General features: G+C 42.0%; 2 protein-coding genes and 1 long non-coding RNA gene across 3 annotated transcripts in view; 2 read left to right on the plus strand and 1 right to left on the minus strand.

Moving 5' to 3' along the window:
• Positions 1-3,670: 3,670 nt before the first annotated feature.
• Positions 3,671-17,381, plus strand: part of LOC306827327 (cytolytic toxin-alpha-like) — a 44,580-nt gene continuing 30,869 nt past the window's right edge. Inside the window, exons 1-2 of the mRNA XM_079349055.1 lie at positions 3,671-3,767; positions 5,778-7,496. Coding sequence (XP_079205181.1) covers positions 3,692-3,767; positions 5,778-7,496 — 1,795 coding nt within the window. The 5' untranslated portion in view covers positions 3,671-3,691. The remainder of the gene's footprint in view (positions 3,768-5,777; positions 7,497-17,381) is intronic.
• LOC306827340 (laminin subunit gamma-1-like) lies at positions 14,492-15,519 on the plus strand (the record flags this gene model as incomplete). Its single annotated transcript, XM_079349078.1, has 2 exons — positions 14,492-14,879; positions 15,201-15,519. The coding sequence occupies one exon, from the start codon at positions 14,492-14,494 to the stop codon at positions 14,870-14,872; it is 381 nt and encodes a 126-aa protein (XP_079205204.1). The 3' UTR covers positions 14,873-14,879; positions 15,201-15,519.
• LOC306827342 lies at positions 14,818-16,804 on the minus strand. Its single transcript, XR_013779616.1, has 3 exons — positions 15,940-16,804; positions 15,110-15,889; positions 14,818-14,907 (listed from the first exon to the last, which is right to left on the minus strand). It is a non-coding gene; the product is annotated as an uncharacterized lncRNA (long non-coding RNA).

Below are 17,381 nucleotides of genomic sequence, written 5' to 3' on the forward strand. Positions count from 1 at the left end.
GGAGGTCTGGGAGGGCATGAAGACATCACAGGCTGCAAAAAGAAAAACAACAACGCAGAAGACGGGGACCCTGAGAGAGCAAACCAGCTCAACTTGTTTTTCAACAGGTTCGACAGCCCCGTCGCTGCAGCGAGTGCCTGTCCCCCCAGCACCCCTCCACACACCCCCTCCCCCCCTCTCACTCCCCCCAACACCTCCACCAGAACAGATACAACCTCCAGTGACAATCCATCCCCCCTCCCCCCCACCATCACCAGAGACCAGGTGAGCAAGGAGCTGAAGAGACTCCGCCCCAGGAAGGCAGCAGGCCCAGACAAGGTGTGTCCCAGGATGCTAAAGGCCTGCTCTGCTGAGCTGGGGGAGCCACTCCAGCACATCTTAAACATGAGCCTGCGGCTCAGGAAGGTTCCTGTGCTCTGGAAGACCTCGTGCCTCACCCCTGTCCCCAAGAAGAAGAACCCCAGTGAGCCAGGCGACTTCAGACCAATCGCTCTGACATCCCACGTTATGAAGACCTTCGAACGGCTGCTGCTCCAACACCTCAGACCCCAGGTACAACACGCACAGGATCCCCTGCAGTTTGCATACCAGGCAAAGGTGGGCGTGGACGATGCCATCCTCTATCTTCTACACAGGGCTTACTCTCATCTGGACAAAGGGAGCAGCGTGATGAGAATCATGTTCTTTGATTTCTCAAGCGCTTTCGACACCATCCATCCCCTCCTACTGAGAGACAAGCTGACCGAGATGAGGGTGGACTTGCACCTGGTGAGGTGGATCACGGACTACCTCACAGAGAGACCACAGTACGTCAGACTGAAGGACTGCACATCTGACACTCTGGTCAGCAGCACCGGTGCACCACAGGGGACTGTGCTCTCCCCCGTCCTGTTCACCCTGTACACCTCGGACTTCCAGTATAACTCTAAGCTCTGCCACATGCAGAAATACTCGGACGACACTGCGATAGTTGCTTGTGTCAGGGATGGACAGGAGGAGGAGTACAGGAGCCTGATCGAGGACTTTGTGACGTGGTGCAGTGACAACCATCTGCAGCTAAACACCTCCAAGACCAAGGAGATGGTGGTGGACTTCCGAAGGAAGAAACCACATCTAGAACCTGTTTCCATCGGCGGGGTCGACGTGGAGGTGGTCAGGACCTACGGGTACCTGGGGCTGCAGCTGGATGACAAGCTGGACTGGTCGCCTAACATGGACACTACCTGCAGGAAGGGACAGAGCCGTCTGTACTTCCTGAGAAGGCTGGGGTCCTTCAACATCTGCAAAAAGCTGCTGCAGATGTTCTGTCAGTCTGTGGTGTCCAGCGTCCTCTTCTACGCCGTGGTGTGCTGGGGAGGAAGCTGCAAGAAGAGGGATGCAGCACGCCTGGACAGACTGGTGAGGAGGGCCGGCTCTGTGGTGGGCACAGAGCTGGACCCACTGGTGACAGTGGGAGAGAGGAGGTCTCTGGACAAAATGCTCTCCATCATGGACAACACACACCACCCTCTGCACAGCACCTTCACCGGGCAGAGGAGCATGTTCAGCGAAAGACTGCTGTCACAGTCGTGCTCCACGGACAGACTCAAGAACTCTTTCGTCCCCCTGGCAATAAGACTGTACAACACTTCCCTGTCACGGCAGGGAAGAAGCGCACGGTGATCCCTGGACTCTTTTTTCACTTTTTTCTCACTCCTCATCTGCACTGCTGACCTCAGAGTCAGCCCCCAGTTGGACACTGTAATGCATATTGATAGTCACCTTACTGAGCACGGGTCAGTTTAAAGATAATCACCCTAATCATGTCTGGTTTCATCCTACCGTTGTGTTATGCTACATCTATAATGGTTGACATGATCACCCTAAATTAGGTCAAGTTTCACTCTATTGTCTTCAACACTTAATGCTAATCTGCCCCTCAATAGTTGGGTACTTAACGATAATCACCCTAATCACCCCTGGTTTCACCATATTGTCTAGGACACGTAATGCTAATCACTGCTCCTTTAAGTTGGTGAGCCAATTTACATTCCTGCATTGACTGTTTAATGACTGTACTCACACCTCTGGCACTACCTCAAACACCTCTGTACATGCACATGTAACTAGTTTCTAGAAGGTCAGCACTTTGTTTCTTTGTTTCTTTAACTTGTTTACAGGTCTCTTTTAACCAACACATGTTTTTCTCTCCTCACAGGTTATGTACATTATGCTATATTAGTTTTAAGTCTAACTGCTAATGCTAACTGCACAGGTTTAACCTGTAATTATGTTTATTCTTAGTCACATACGGGCTGCTAAATCTTGTTTGGGGGATTTTGTATACAGAGGGGAGGGGGGACAGCGGGTGTGTATTGTAACTAATGTCTTGTGTCCTGCCTGTCTGTATACTGCTACTGGATGCCTTGAATTTCCCTCAGGATCAATAAAGTATCTATCTATCTATCTATCTATCTGATACATGTATGAACAACACCCATACCCTACCTTATTTCAGAGTAATTGCTCGTGAAATCAGAAGTTGCCCAACTGTTTTTTTTATAGGTGTGCGATTCTCAGGTATTTCAATGAGTGAAAGACATTTTAATTAACGTTTTGACTTTCTGTTGATCCTTACAGCTCCAACATTTATTATCCCTCCAGGTCTGGAAATCACTTTGTATTTCTTTTGGAAATCAGCCTGACTCTTCTATGTACCGCCTTGTGTAATTGAATAAACATTAGGGGGCGTTCCCCTCTCAGAGAAACTATAATATGTGAAACTACCGTCCAGCCTCAGAGGAATGCGCCCATTTCTACTGTGAGTACACATTTATATTTACTGCTATTTAACTTTACTGGTAAATCAGCATCTGGGCCACGGTCTTAAGATACACTGTAAAATGATGTATGTTATGCAATCCTTATTTTGGGGTGTTATTATGGACTGAAACTTGCCCAGGGTTTAGTAGTAACATGATGCTGTGTTTGGATTGTTTTTCAGGTGTTTCAGTGTCAGTCAGTCCAACAATTTGTTGTCAGAATTTTTAATTCAGAAGCTCTGCAGCTTGTTCTTCAGAGTTTTGTTTCTGTCTCCAGTCTCTCCTGATCTAAATGTGTGAAATATAGATGCTGACAGTTAACCATGATCTAATTAATCGTCTTTAGAGAAAGCCTGTGCTCATCCTGACCTGTGAAGAAACAGCTGATTGGTACGTGTTTTATATCTTCTCCTTCCTGATTTTTCATCATTGTGTTCATTTTATGGTGTCAAAAGAAAATCATAAATAACGTACAGTTTGTTACGGTCAAAGAACACACAGATAAGACGACCATTCAAACTAATTACAACCACAAAATCTTTTTAAGGGGAGAAAAATAATCGGTTCTAAATCAATATAAACATTTTTAAAGTCAAACCTTGGGCCGACTGATTGATTTCTTCTTCTCATGTAAACATGTAATAAGTGGGATAATAACCAGCAGTGAAGTTGATGAACTGAAATAAAGAATCTACTTATAAGTCACTTTTATAACACATTGAAGGAACTTTATGCAAATGCAATTATAATTTTTTACTCCTGACAAAAGATTCCTTTCTACAGAAACTAAACTATGTGGTCAGGTGATAGCAGGAGAGTATTGGGCATAGACCATCATAGTTACTGTTTCCTGTTTACATTTAGAGATGGACCCTGTATCCAGCAGGACGATGAAAGTGGCAGCACTTGGCCGGCCGTTCAGCCTGGGGATGCTGTATGACTGTCGCCAAGATTCACTCATCCCTGGTAAGGATTCACAAACATTAACCCTCTGAGGTCTGAGGCACTTTCACCTGATTTATTAACTCCTGGTCTCCTTCTGTGAAAAGGCATCAGGCACAACCATGTAATATATCTATTTATCCAGGACATCCTAGAGAATCAGAAAGTACCCTCAAGTAAATGTCAACTAATGAAGTAAATGTAAAACAACAAAAACTTTGACCTTTGGCCTCCTAAGTTGGTTCTCCTGTGTCCTGGTGATCAGCGGAAAGTGAAATAAACAAATGAAGGAATCACGGGTCAAAAACCCAAAACATGATTTTGAGAAAATCCCAATACCACTTTCGTCTGAAAGATTAGACTTTAGACTTTTTATTTTATTGTCCCCGAGGGGAAATTCTTTTTCACCGGTATACAGTTTTAAGGCCAGCGTGCTGACAGAGGGTGAACACAGGGGGATACATGTGGGACAACAGGACATACAGTGACAGGACATACAGTGCATATGGTTATGGCGGGACCGGGGATTGGGACTGAGGTGGATTTTTATTGAGGGCTGAGATGACTGCAGGCACCAGGCTTCTGCCGTATCGCGCCCTCCTGCACAGCAGGGACCTGTACCTGCGTCCAGAGGGCATGATGGTGAGGTGGCAGTTGATTGGTTGGTGATGGCCAGTGCTATTGTGTGAGCGATGCGTGTGATGGCCTTTGAATTGAGTTCTGACAGGGTGGGAGTGGGGAGACCGTTTAGTTTGGCTGCAATGTTTGTGACACGGGTGAGTTTAGTTCGGTTTTTGACAGTTTTGCTTTCTGTATAGAATGTGTCTCTGTAGTGAACCGGGAGTCAAATGAGACTCGTTGACCTTGTGATATGTCCCTCTGGGGGTGTTGGCGAGTGTGTAAAAAGTATTCAATTCAATCTACACAATATTGAATGCTGTTTTGTAAAAATAGCACAGATCTCCAAGAATAAGGTGAACAAGATGAATCAATTCAAATCAGTTGTCCATATTTCTGTGCTGAGAGCAGGCTCTGACATCAGAGTTCGGCAGCAATGGCTTCTCATTGGCTCTTTATGTGTTAGCTGATTGTAGATTCAGCCTCTGATTGGTCAGCAGAACAAAAAAAGGATAGCAACATTTGGGTTAAGTGAGTGAGTGAATTTCAATCAAATTAATATGTGAATTAAATAGGCAGAGCAGTTAAGAGTTCAATGCTTTCAGGGCATCTCGGTGGTGCTAAAACATTTTGGCATGTGGTAATCTGCCTCGGACGGTCACCCCAGTGTTTGTCTGTTTTTTTGTTTTAGTTGTATGTCAGATACACACTGCTCTTTCACCAGAGAAGAGCCTATAAATATAAGCCCTACAACTCCATCAGACTTATTTCCCATTTTTCTGGTGCAATCCTTGGATTTATTAGATATTCTGGTCAAAGGGGCCCTCACCTTTGTCAGGTCGGTGGACAATGCTGTCAACCTAGCCCTTCACTCCCTCCTCGAGCATCTGGACCTACGTCAGGATCCTGTCTGTGGATTTCAGCTATGCCTTCAATACAATAATCCCGGCCCTGCTCCAGGACCAGCTCTCTCAGCTGAATGTGCCTGACTCCACCTGCAGGTGGATCACAGACTTCCTGTCTGTCAGGAGTCAGCAGGTGAAGCTGGGGAAGATAAGAAGATAAACCCCATCACCATCAGTGATGGGGCTTTTATTTAAGTACTTGTTATTTTAGCCTATTTTTCCTTTCAACCCAACACAAATTCCTTCTACGTACATGGCAATAAGAAATTATTCTAAGTCTGTAATGTTGCCAAAAATCAACTTAAATGTGGATGATAGTGTTATTGACTGTTCTGCTCTAACACTAATGATACTGTGCCAGACACTTTTTCTGAGTTAAGACATGTCTTAAGTACCAAATACCCTAATATATAAATGTATAATATATTATTAAGAAGTACGATGTTCTTGTTTTGTTTCCCAAATCCTTTTTATCATAAAGTAAGACAGTTTAAATTACTTTGTTTTGCAGGAATCACCCTGTGGGACAGTGATGACCTGATGAATCATGTTCGAGAACGAGCAAAGCCCTTTAGTGATTTTAAGATAGTTGCCTCTGAATCTATTGAGGATAAATCCTCTGCACTCGGTGTTAAAGCATCATTGAAGGCAAGTTTCTTGGGGGGACTTGTAGAAGTAGGTGGATCAGCCAAATACCTGAACAACAGCAAGACTTCCAAAAACCAAGCCAGAGTAACACTGAAGTACAAAGCAACGACAAAGGTCAGGGAACTGTCGATGGATCATCTTGGAACAGGAAATATGAAGCACCAGAATGTTTTGGAGAAAGATTTAGCGACACATGTAGTCACAGCGATTCTTTATGGGGCACAAGCCTTCTTTGTCTTTGACCGTGAAGTTTCTCAAAAAGAAGATCAACAACACATTGAGGGAAACTTGAAGATTGCGATCAATAAAATTCCTCAAATTTCTATCGAGGGTGATGGTTCACTGGAAATGGATGAACAGGACAAAGCTAGTGTTGATAAGTTCTCCTGCAGTTTCATTGGAGACTTTTCTCTTGAGAAAACTCCAACATCATTTAAAGAAGCAGTACAAGTCTACCAAAGTCTGCCTAAACTGTTGGGAGCCAATGGAGAAAACGCAGTACCAGTGAAGGTCTGGCTGCTGCCTCTGACAATGTTAGATTCTACTGCTGCTAAACTTGTACGTCAGATAAGTGAAGGTTTAGTTCAAGAATCACAGAGTGTCCTGGAGGACCTCAGTGAGCTGGAAATGAGGTGTAACGATGCACTGAGAACCACCACAGCACAGCAGTTCCCACAGATCAGCAAAAAGATAAAAACTTTTAAAAATAGGTGCTCTGAGTTCAAACTGGAATTCCAACAAACTCTGGCAAAGAAACTTCCATCGATCCGAGGAGGAGGAGAAGAGGAGGCTGTGCTCGCAGATGTCCTGAGGAAAATACATTCTTCTCCATTCAACAATGAAAACCTGAATGAGTGGATGGATTGTAAAGAGAGAGAGATCGAGACATTATTGTCTTTAACAGAGATGATGAAGAACACAAAGGTTGTACCATCTCAGAATGACCTTTACAAAGAAAGTCTAAGAGCAGAGCAAGCTGTGTGTTTTGTTTTCACCTCACTGGGAATCAATGAACCGTACCTCTCAGCTTTGTCAGACTACTTAAGACAAAAACCAGAAAACCGTCAAGATCCACAGACTCAGGATGTAGAGAAGGAACAATGGTACGCTTCCAGAGAAGTAGCCAAATCAACGAAGGAAAAAGCAGAGCTCTTCAGTGACTTTGCAGAGGCCAACCAGGAGAACAAGAACATTAAGTTCATGGCAGTCGGAATAACAAATGAGACACAGAAAGGTTCGAGCATCTACATTTATAAAGACGGCTTTCTTGACAATGAGAACTTTGAGCCGCCTTCAAAGCCTGAAACAGTCACAGTCAGCGATGTAAACCACAACAGTGTGACACTGAAGATTGATCCACCAAAGTTTGGATCAGAGAGCGTCACCTCCTACTCTGTTGAGTACTGTGTCAGTGGAGAGGAAGGATGGAAACAACAGACAGCATCAAAACCTGGAGAGGTCACAGTGGGTGATCTGAGTCCAAACACAGAGTATATGATCAGGTGCAGAGCAGTGACCTCTGAAGGTGTTGGACCAGCCAATCAGGTCAGCGGAGCCATTAAAACCTCTGGACCTCCTGAAGGTAAACCAAGTGTGAATGATCCTATTGTATCCCTTAAGAGTGTTTTCATTCTTCCACCACTCTGCAGTCATTTTTTGAATGCCTGAACGTGAACGAAAACTCACCAAAATGTTCAAGGTCATCGGCTCTGGTGAACATTTTTATATTTTTGTATATTTGTAAAATGCTGAAATGCATGTCTGCCATGCTGAATTCAAAAATCACCCAAATTTGTGATGCACAATCCAGGGTCTGCCTTGAACATTACTCACAGCGCCATCTGTTGACAGTAGGAAGTCACTGCTTCTGAATTAGCACTAGCTACAGCTACAAAGAACATTGTATCTTCCTCTAAAGGGGGGTGGACCGTCCTAACACCGAGGCCATACGACCATTTCAAGCTCAAACGCCAAACACTTTCCCCATACAGACGTGTCGTTCTCCGCAAACAGGAAGTACTTTTTTGAGGGGCTTAATATAGTCGTAGACTCACCAAACGTCACACACATGATCACAGTAGGAAAGTAAAACTTGTCATGAGGGTATAATAAGTGGGTGTGGCTAAATTTTTTTGTGCATTTTTTATGCACATAAACCGTGTCAGGACCTTCATAAAATCCCTCACAATGAAAGTCAAAACCTTACAGGAAGTCCACCAAAAATTTTTGAATGCAAGAAAAATGCTTCAAATTAGCATTTCACAGGTTACCTATTTGAACGAACTTGTCTGAGGGGTTCAGTCGATGATCGTAAACTCAGCGTCAGTGTGTTCGAGACATGTTGAAGATCTCAACTTGTGCTCTGCACGTTATTTCATCAAAGGGCGGGACCACAGCGTTCAAACTTTTATGTCTCTTTGAGGTTTTCTTTTCTGACATACATGACAATGTTTATGTGTTAATCATGTCAGCACCTACATTAATTAACAAAATTATAAAATGTAAACCTAAATTTAAAACATTACAGTCTGCCATATTTTTTGAATGCAAATTAGCGTTTCACAGGTTACCTATTTGAATGTATTTCCCTGAGGCACACTATCAGATCATCACAAACTTATTTTCAGTCTGTTCTTGACATGTTAAAGATCCAAAGTTATGTGAAACCAAGATTTTACATAAAAGAGCGTGGCCACAGCATACTGTCAAACAGCCCACCTCAAGAGGTTTTTTTCTGACATGCATGAAAATTTTAGATATGCTAACCATGTCAGGACCTACATAAAATCCTCTGACACCCATATTCAAAACCCAACAGGAAGTCCACCATCATTTTTTGAATGTATAAAAAATGACCCAATTTTGCATTTTCAGACTTCCTATTTGAACTTCCCAGAGACTCTGCTCATCCGATCATCACAAACTCATAGTCAGTGTGTTCTAGGCATGTTTACGATCCCACATTGTGCTCTGTGCGATTCTACACAAAAGGGCGTGGCCTTGGTGTCCTGTTAAACTTTCGCTTTTACACAAATTAAACTGTAAGGCCTCGCTGTTGGACTCCTGTGGTCACAACACACCCCAACATGCACGGCGTGCTTCGGGCCCTTCATCACCGTTTGCAGTTCTAATTGTATCTGCCTTCTCATCGTCCTCCTCACTCCACTCAGCTCACAGAAATCAACAAACTACAAACTCATCACATGATCTCAGTTTTCACCTGCACAGCCAGAGGCCGCCTTCCACACATTTCCATCCGTCCTCAGAGCTCTCACAGGCGAACACACTCAGCGCACACTCCTGCTGTCAGGCAGAATGAGACACACAGACTCTGACGTGTCTGACCTCTGACCTCCTCTGGACATAATATGCTGATAAACATCCAGTGTTTCAGGGGCGATGTTGATGCTTGTTTGTGTACGTACAAGGACATAGGACGAGCGAGCAGCAGGTCACTGGTGCAGTTCACCTGACGGCCATGTGGTGTCACTACAAACGCAGTATTTTTGAACGTTACCTATGGCACCTTTAAATTATAACAGAATTTAGTTTGTCGGTATAAATAAAGCAGTTTCCTAAATACCCTCCTAATGACGACTTATTGATAAAAAGTTAGGAAGATGTTCAACATGAATTATGATCTTAATGTGCTCTGCTTAATTCAATTCAAAAAACTTTATTTGTCCCCGGGGGGCAATTCAAGGGCTCACAGAGCAGCAAATAACAACATAAACATTTAACCAAGATAAACAAAGAATAAAGTGTCAAAGAAGAATAAGTGTCAGAGTGTTAGTGCAAAGTTAAAGTTAGATCGAAGGAAGAGCAGAGAGTAAAGTGTCTAGATGTTAGCACAAGTTAAAAAACACAAGTCACAGAGTTAGATTCAGAGGACAGTCAAAGGACATGCATGTAAACAGATGTAAACAGACATGATGTAAACAGACATGATGTAAACAGATGTAAACAGACATGATGTAAACAGATGTAAACAGACATGATGTAAACAGACATGATGTAAACAGACATGATGTAAACAGACATGATGTAAACAGATGTAAACAGACATGATGTAAACAGATGTAAACAGAACTGTAGTGCCAGAGACAACAACAAAGTTAATAAATATATATGAGTAAATAACAAAGATTATTTTTTTAAATTCAAATTGTGTCTGTGGACGTCTTTGAGCCCTGAAATATTTAGAAGATCCTGGATGTTGTTGCTCTGTTGACTTAGTTTGTAAAGTTTTTAAAGTATAAAAAATAGAAATAGTAAATAATCATTAAGAGCTCCACAGATAATTTCCTCTGAACTCGTTTGTTCCAAGTTAATCCAACAGGATTAAAGCGATCAGACTAGATTTATTCTTGAATCCTAAATCTGCTTCTTAAAAAACAAGAAAACAAAGTAACTGGATAAGATCAAATATACACCAATAGCCCTTAATGTTGTTCTTTTTATTTCTATCAAAACCAGCCATTTACAAAAACGAAGAGATCCGGATCGTGATGGTGGGGAAGATCGGAGTTGGGAAGAGCTACTCAGGAAACATCATCCTGGGAAATAAAGTATTTGACACCACCTCTGTGATCATGCAGTGCTCTAAGGAGTCTGGTGAGGTGCACGGACAGAAGTTTTCTGTCATCAACACTCCAGAGCTGTTTAACACTGATGAAGAGACGACATGTGAAAATATCATCCAGTGTATTATTTATGCTTCTCCTGGACCCCATGTCTTTCTGATTGTCATCGACCTGGAAGATTTCACAGAAGAAGAAATGAAGTCGGTGGAGGAGATCCAGAAAGTCTTTGGAGAGGACGCAGACAAATACTGCATGATTCTCTTTACCTGGGGTAACTGGGTGAGAGGCAAACCTACTGAGGAGTTCTTGAGTGAAAACAGAAACCTGCAGGAGCTTATAGCCAAATGTAAGGGCCAGTACCATGCTTTTAACAACAGGTTCTCTATTCATTCTGAGAGGAGAGAGCTGCTCAACAAGATCAGAAACATAATAGAAATGAACGGAGGAAACCATTACACCAATGAGTTGTTTCAGATGGTAGAGAGGAAGAAAGAGATAGAAGAACAAATGCACAAAGAGCTGGAGGAACTGAGGAGGAAAATAAAATAAAAATATGAGTAAAAGTTAAAGGAAGCAAAGAAATAATGTGCAAAAAAGGAGAAAAAATAAAAAAAGCAAAGAGACTGAGGAAGTGAAGAGGATGAGCTTAGAAAGACATGAAGAAGCCGTCATCTGATAAACCTTGTGCACCTGCTTGGTCAGCTTCTTCTTTTCATTGTGTCTGACTGTAAGGTGCCTTCTCAGCTGTGAGGTCAGGCTGTGTGCACCATATCCTGAGTACAACTATAAATGAACATATGTGTGTGTGTAAACACTTCTGCAAATTCTGAAGTTGATGCAGCTGCATGGTTGATGTTTTTTTCATCAGTGTAGATATACAAGCGAGCTCTGGCAGGAAACGATTTGTGAAAACAGACCAGCAGGAGACAGAGGAGCAATCGAGCTGAATGTTAACATTTCCTTTATAACCAAGAAAAAGGGACAATTACAAATATGTATGAAATCAAGAGTCCAATTTAAATGTCCGACCACTTTCTTCACTAGAACCATCATGTCATTTCTGAAAAACTTTAAAACCTGTGTCAACAAGTCTGCAGCTTTATAAGCTCAGAAAACTTTGGTATTGAATTTGTGATTTTTCCTTCTTATTTTAACATAATTATTATTTTTGGGTGTTGAAAGATCATAAAGTTATTTGTAATTCTTGAATTTGTTTTTACTATATCTGAGTTTGTTTCATTTATTACCATTTAATCTGTTTATCGTATAATCATGTCTGCTTTTTATTGCTTTCACATATTATTCATGTTTGCATCTTTTATATAATCCTGAACCGATGGTGATACAAACCTGTCATTTGATAAGTTCTGCAAATTCTGAAGTTGATGCAGCTGCATGGTTGATGTTTTTTTCAAGGTTTTGGACAAAGAGACAGTTTGGTTTTAAAAGACTTTGATACGATGATCAGGAGGCTTTTTTTACTCTCACTAAAAGACTCCACGTCACTCTGATTCTTAAAATTCACTTTTTGGGACTTTGTCTCTGAGACTGAAATCTTTGAAAGAAACTGAAGTGTCCACAAACTCGGGTTCAAAGTTTTAATCTTTTATTTTTACCTTCATTTCTATATTTTACTTTATTGATTTGTGTTTGAAATTTAAAAGACTTTGTCAGACTTTTTTGATTTTTCAATAAATGTTCTTAAAACTTAAATTGACTGATTTTTTTTTTTAATAGATGTTAATTGTCCACAGAGGTAGGCAACTTTTCTGTAAAAAGCCCCTCACACCACAAAGGCTTTGAGTCTGTCTTAAGGAGGCGGCGTGGACCTCAGGAGGTAAGTGTTGACCTTTCACACCACGGTAAACGTCTACTGACTTTAAAGGGAAACTTTACCTGTAGAAACATGAATCTGGAGTTAAATTAGGTCATGTTGTAGAAATGTGAAAGTTTCCTTCTTGACCGAGAAAAAGCAGAAAATGTATTTTAAACTGATCTGAATCAAATACAACTCCCAGAATGCACAGCAGCACAGGCCCCTCCTGCTGACATCATCAACATGCAGGAGGAGCGTGACCTATGAACCCGAACATGGCTAACAGTCTGAGCCTTTTATACATAGGTTACATCAGTGGCTCACAAACAGTTTTTTGCCCCCTTGAACATCAAAATGTCTTTGGGCCATATTTAAGTCGCTCCGTAGTTCAGACTCCGGAGATTCACTGATAAATCCAAAACTAAACATCAACGTCCAAAAGAACAACAATCCTCTGATCTACAGTCCAGGAACAGAAGAGTTTACACCTGGGACAAAATGTTCACCAAACCTCCAACAAGGTTCTCTGTTCAGACGCTGTTTACTTTCTCTTTCCTGCTAGCATGAAGTAAAAACACACTATAAGTCTTTCCATGAGATATTGAGCCCCCAGCCCCCCTGCTGTGCATGGCTTTAAAACACTTGATACAGAACTAATGAAGAAGTTACACTGAAGGTCAGCTGGAGTAGAAATGTAGAGAAACAGACACCAGCAGCAGATGAGCAGCAGGGGGCGCCACAGCACAGCTCAGCATACAGAGATGATCAAGTGTTGATATCAAGCTTCTTCACATGTTTCTGTTTTGAGGGAACGTGTTGATGTGAAACTGTCTCAGATCAGAGAGCTGCTGCACCATCACATCTACACTTCATGACATTTTTCATTCAGACCAACTGAAGAAGAAATAAAACAACAACTTGACTCTTTGACTTCACTGACTTCTCTCTCTACATTTCAAATGTGATTTTTCAGACTTTGATGGACTCTGATGCAGAGACGATTTGACAGAAAAACTTCTTATTTGGCCCAAGCTAATTTAAAGTTATATACCATTCTATATATACATACAGATATACAGTAAGCTCATTATGAGTGTGACACAGGTCAGTGTCATTGTAGTTTTGTTCTGTTTTAAATCTCAGGTTGTGTAAAAACTAAACCACCTCGGCCAAAACCAATTTCATGTTTTAAATCTTTGTAAAAATTGTGTGATAACTAATTAAAGTGAGAAACTATTTTGTTCTAATTTTTTATAAAAATAGTAAAACTTTGTAGATCAGAATCAAAAGGTTCACAAAAGAAACCCTTTAATAAAAGAACATCAAATATTTGTTTTTGTTTTTCTTTACTTGTTTCTTTTATTCATTTTTCTCAGAATCAGGTCTGAAATGTGTTTTCTGTATTTAACTCAGGTTATTAAAGGGTTAAACAACAGTCTGCTTGTTTGCATAAAATAGATGCAAAGGTTCATTTTCATAGTTAATAAATAAAGTAGGAAATCTTAATGAGGCTGCGGGCCAAAATCTTCTGATTCTTTGATTTAAGTCGAGGGCCACAAAAAGTCCCCTCAAGGGACACAAAGAGCTGAGGCCGAGCACAGACCCCTCACAGCAGCATACCGGGAACAGAGCTCTGGACGCGGCCTGGAGCGGAGACAATCAGCCGCTGCTGAAACCCCCCCGCTGCGCTCAGTGCACCGTGAGAGCCCCGGGGACCCGCCGCTAACCGGAGCAACTGAGCCAACTTTGGAAAAGTTCAGGGTGAGTGTTACGGCTGTATGTTCCCTGTGCTGTTTTGTTCCCTTTCTATTTGTCTCCTGCACAGGTGTGGCCACTGATTGTCCAACGAGGCTCACCTGGATTCAGTGCTTAAAAGGCTTGTGCTGGCTTCAGCAGGAAGAAGACTTCTGGGGATGGGACTGCTGTGGGTGTCTGTCAGGGATTGTTTGTTGTGTTTTGTCACATTAGTTTAATTTGATCATTGTTATCATTTAGTTTGTATAATTGTAATAAATCCCTTTATTTGACTTGGTTAGTGTTAGTGTGTTTTAATGGGTTAATTAGTGGATTCTTGTTAGCCCCATAGGGCCGCCTGATGGTGGGGCGTAACAGAGAGTTAGTGTCGGAGCTGCGCACACACTTTCTTCTGGAGAGGGAGCACGGAGAGGAGAGGAAAAAATGCAGAGTGTGATCCGGGCTCTGGTGGTCCTGAGCTGGGTGGCGGTGTGCGTCCGCCCCGCCATGGACGAGTGTTCGGACGAGCGGGGCTCCCCGCAGCGCTGCATGCCCGAGTTCGTTAACGCCGCTTTTAACGTAACGGTGGTGGCCACCAACACCTGCGGCTCTCCGCCCGAGGAGTACTGCGTGCAGACCGGAGCCACCGGAGTCACCAAGTCGTGCCACATCTGCGACTCCCGGGACCCCCGGAACCACCACAGCGCCGTGTACCTGACCGACTACAACAACCAGCAGGACACTACCTGGTGGCAGAGCCAGACCATGCTGGCCGGGATCCAGTACCCGAACTCCGTTATCATGGAGGAGGCCAAACCACACTAACAAGCAGGTTTGAAGCCCCGCTCACCCAATCGAGTCTGAAAACCAAAGAGATTAAGAGATGCATTGGTGTTTTTATGAAAGGTACAACTTATGTCATAACTTATCTTCAGTCTCATTTTGTAAAATAAATCGTATCGTGAATCGTATCATGAATCGTATCGTGAATCGTATCGTGAATCGTATCGTGAATCGTATCGTGTGGGGAGTTGAGTGAATTGTTACATCCTGAACACTTACTTTAACCTGAGCTGGGACAGCAGGCTGAAGTCTTCCTTTGTGACCACAGGCAGAGTTCAGATGTTACATCCAAAGTCTGCGTCTCTTTCAGGCCTTTGAACTCGTCCTCAACCCAGAGAGCATCATCGTCCTCGTCCCACAGAGAACGGTTTATTCCTAGAAAACAGACACACATCATTTCAAATCAAGCCATCATCACTTGTGCTCGTGTGCTGCATCTACTGCATATTGTTCCAGGTTAGTAAATGTCAAAGACACAAAAGAAACTCCCTCAGCTGTCCACAGGTCGTCCTGAGTGGAGGGACTGACCAGAGGAAGGGGAGAGGGACGAACACTGGGACCAGTCTAAACAGAAAGCAAAAAATAAAGTTACAGTTATTTAAATAAACCTTCCTGATGAATCATCACAAGGGCAGCTTATGTCTCAAACTAGTGCTGCACATTAAACTGCATTTAATGTTCCAACCTCCATCTTTAATATCACGGGCTGATATTTATCTTTCCACCTCAGGCTCCGTAATATATGAACATTTCACGAGACTGAAAGCAACATGACTTCATAGATTTAACTGATTCTTTCTCATATGTTTCGTCATCTATTAAATTCTCCTTTTGAACTGACAGCTAACGTTAGAAAGCTAACCTCACACATCTCCATCTTTCACTCTGACACTTTACTGTAAATATGGAGTCGCTGTGTCATTTATATCAACTAAATATATGCTAACATCGTCACAGCAGCTAACATGCTACATGAACTTAGCGTAGGTGTTTATAAAGCTGAACGCTAAACATGAAGATTTCACAAAGACAAATGAAAAGATGGCAGCCTAACAGTTAAACAGCAGAAGAGTCTGAATGACCAATAATAAGGAGCACTGTGACAACATGAAGGTATGACTGTCTGTTAGACAGTGTGAATACACTAAACAACATTCAGTCTGTTTAAATGATTTAACCATTAGATATAAGTGTATGCTTACCTGATATGAAGACATGTGGAGTCCAACAGTTTGACACACGATGGTTTCCCGCTCAAATTTAAATCAGACACAGACAGTTAGCATGTTGGAGTTCATTGATGGCGCTCCTCCTGCATGTTGATGATGTCAGCACCTCATGAACAGTTAGCAGAGTGCATGTGGTCAGACATGAGAGCAGCAGCGTACATGTTCCCTGGACTCTGTAACATGAGTTCAGTTGAAGCATTACCTTTGTTATAGGTCCTTACTGTCCTGTTTAACAGTCTCCAGAGTTGAGTAAGTTGTCCTTATTTATATTCATGTTGGTACTTACACCTGGAGCCGACTGCTAAGCTGGAGAAAGGATGTTCATATTATGGCCTTTATACTCTGCTTTATTGTTTGCTGAATGTTTTGTAGTTTTTAATTATATTTCTAAGTTGAAGCTCATGAGGCGTGTCTCTTTTTAATGGGAGCATCATTGATTCCACATGTGGTTGATAAGTCCGTTTGTGGACGCTTCTTGTAACATCCTTTGTTCACCAGCAGATGGCGCCTGTGATACTTGTACAGTCAGTTTGTGTGAAATTGTTTTCTGTCTGATCTATTTTTCACTCGTAATATTCCAGCCAAAGAACTTATTATAATAATTCTAAGGAATACATTTATGTTAGAAATTAGTTTAATTTAATAACTCATATTTCAACTACAGCCTTAATTTATTCACCTTTTTTTGTTACAGACTAAATAAATATTATACTGGATGCCAGTTAATAAACACTGCTGGACCACAGGTCAGTTTAAGACCAACTACGTCTCCTCATCATTTCCTCTGTATCCTGACAGATACACCATCCTGTTTCAAACATTTAAAGACTTAGCTGTGCCTTATTAACTCTCAAACATTGTTTTATTTATATATTTCTGAACACCTTTAAAGGGGAAAGAAAATACTGTGGACCACATGAGAAACCAGAGATGCTCTAGCTTAAAGTTCGTCTAATTAGCATGTACAAACAAAGTGCTGTATGTCAAATAAAAGGTTTCAAAAGCTTTAAGCGAACAGTTAACATGTTATTAAAAGGTCTGTGAGCCTAACAGAGTATAGTATTAACCATCATTTAGCATTTATTACCGTGTTTTAACACTGTAGTAACTGAAGCACAGCTAAACACTCACCTCTCCTCCGCGGGGTCTCAGACAGTCTGAGGAGAACAGCGCGAAACTACAGGATGTGACGTCATCGCAACAGACCGCCAAAATAAAACAAGCTCCCAAATAAAAATACAATAACACCTATAGTGACAACG

The sequence above is a fragment of the Symphodus melops genome (assembly GCF_947650265.1).
Source record: "Symphodus melops genome assembly, chromosome: 7".
Classification (NCBI taxonomy): Eukaryota; Metazoa; Chordata; class Actinopteri; order Labriformes; family Labridae; genus Symphodus; species Symphodus melops.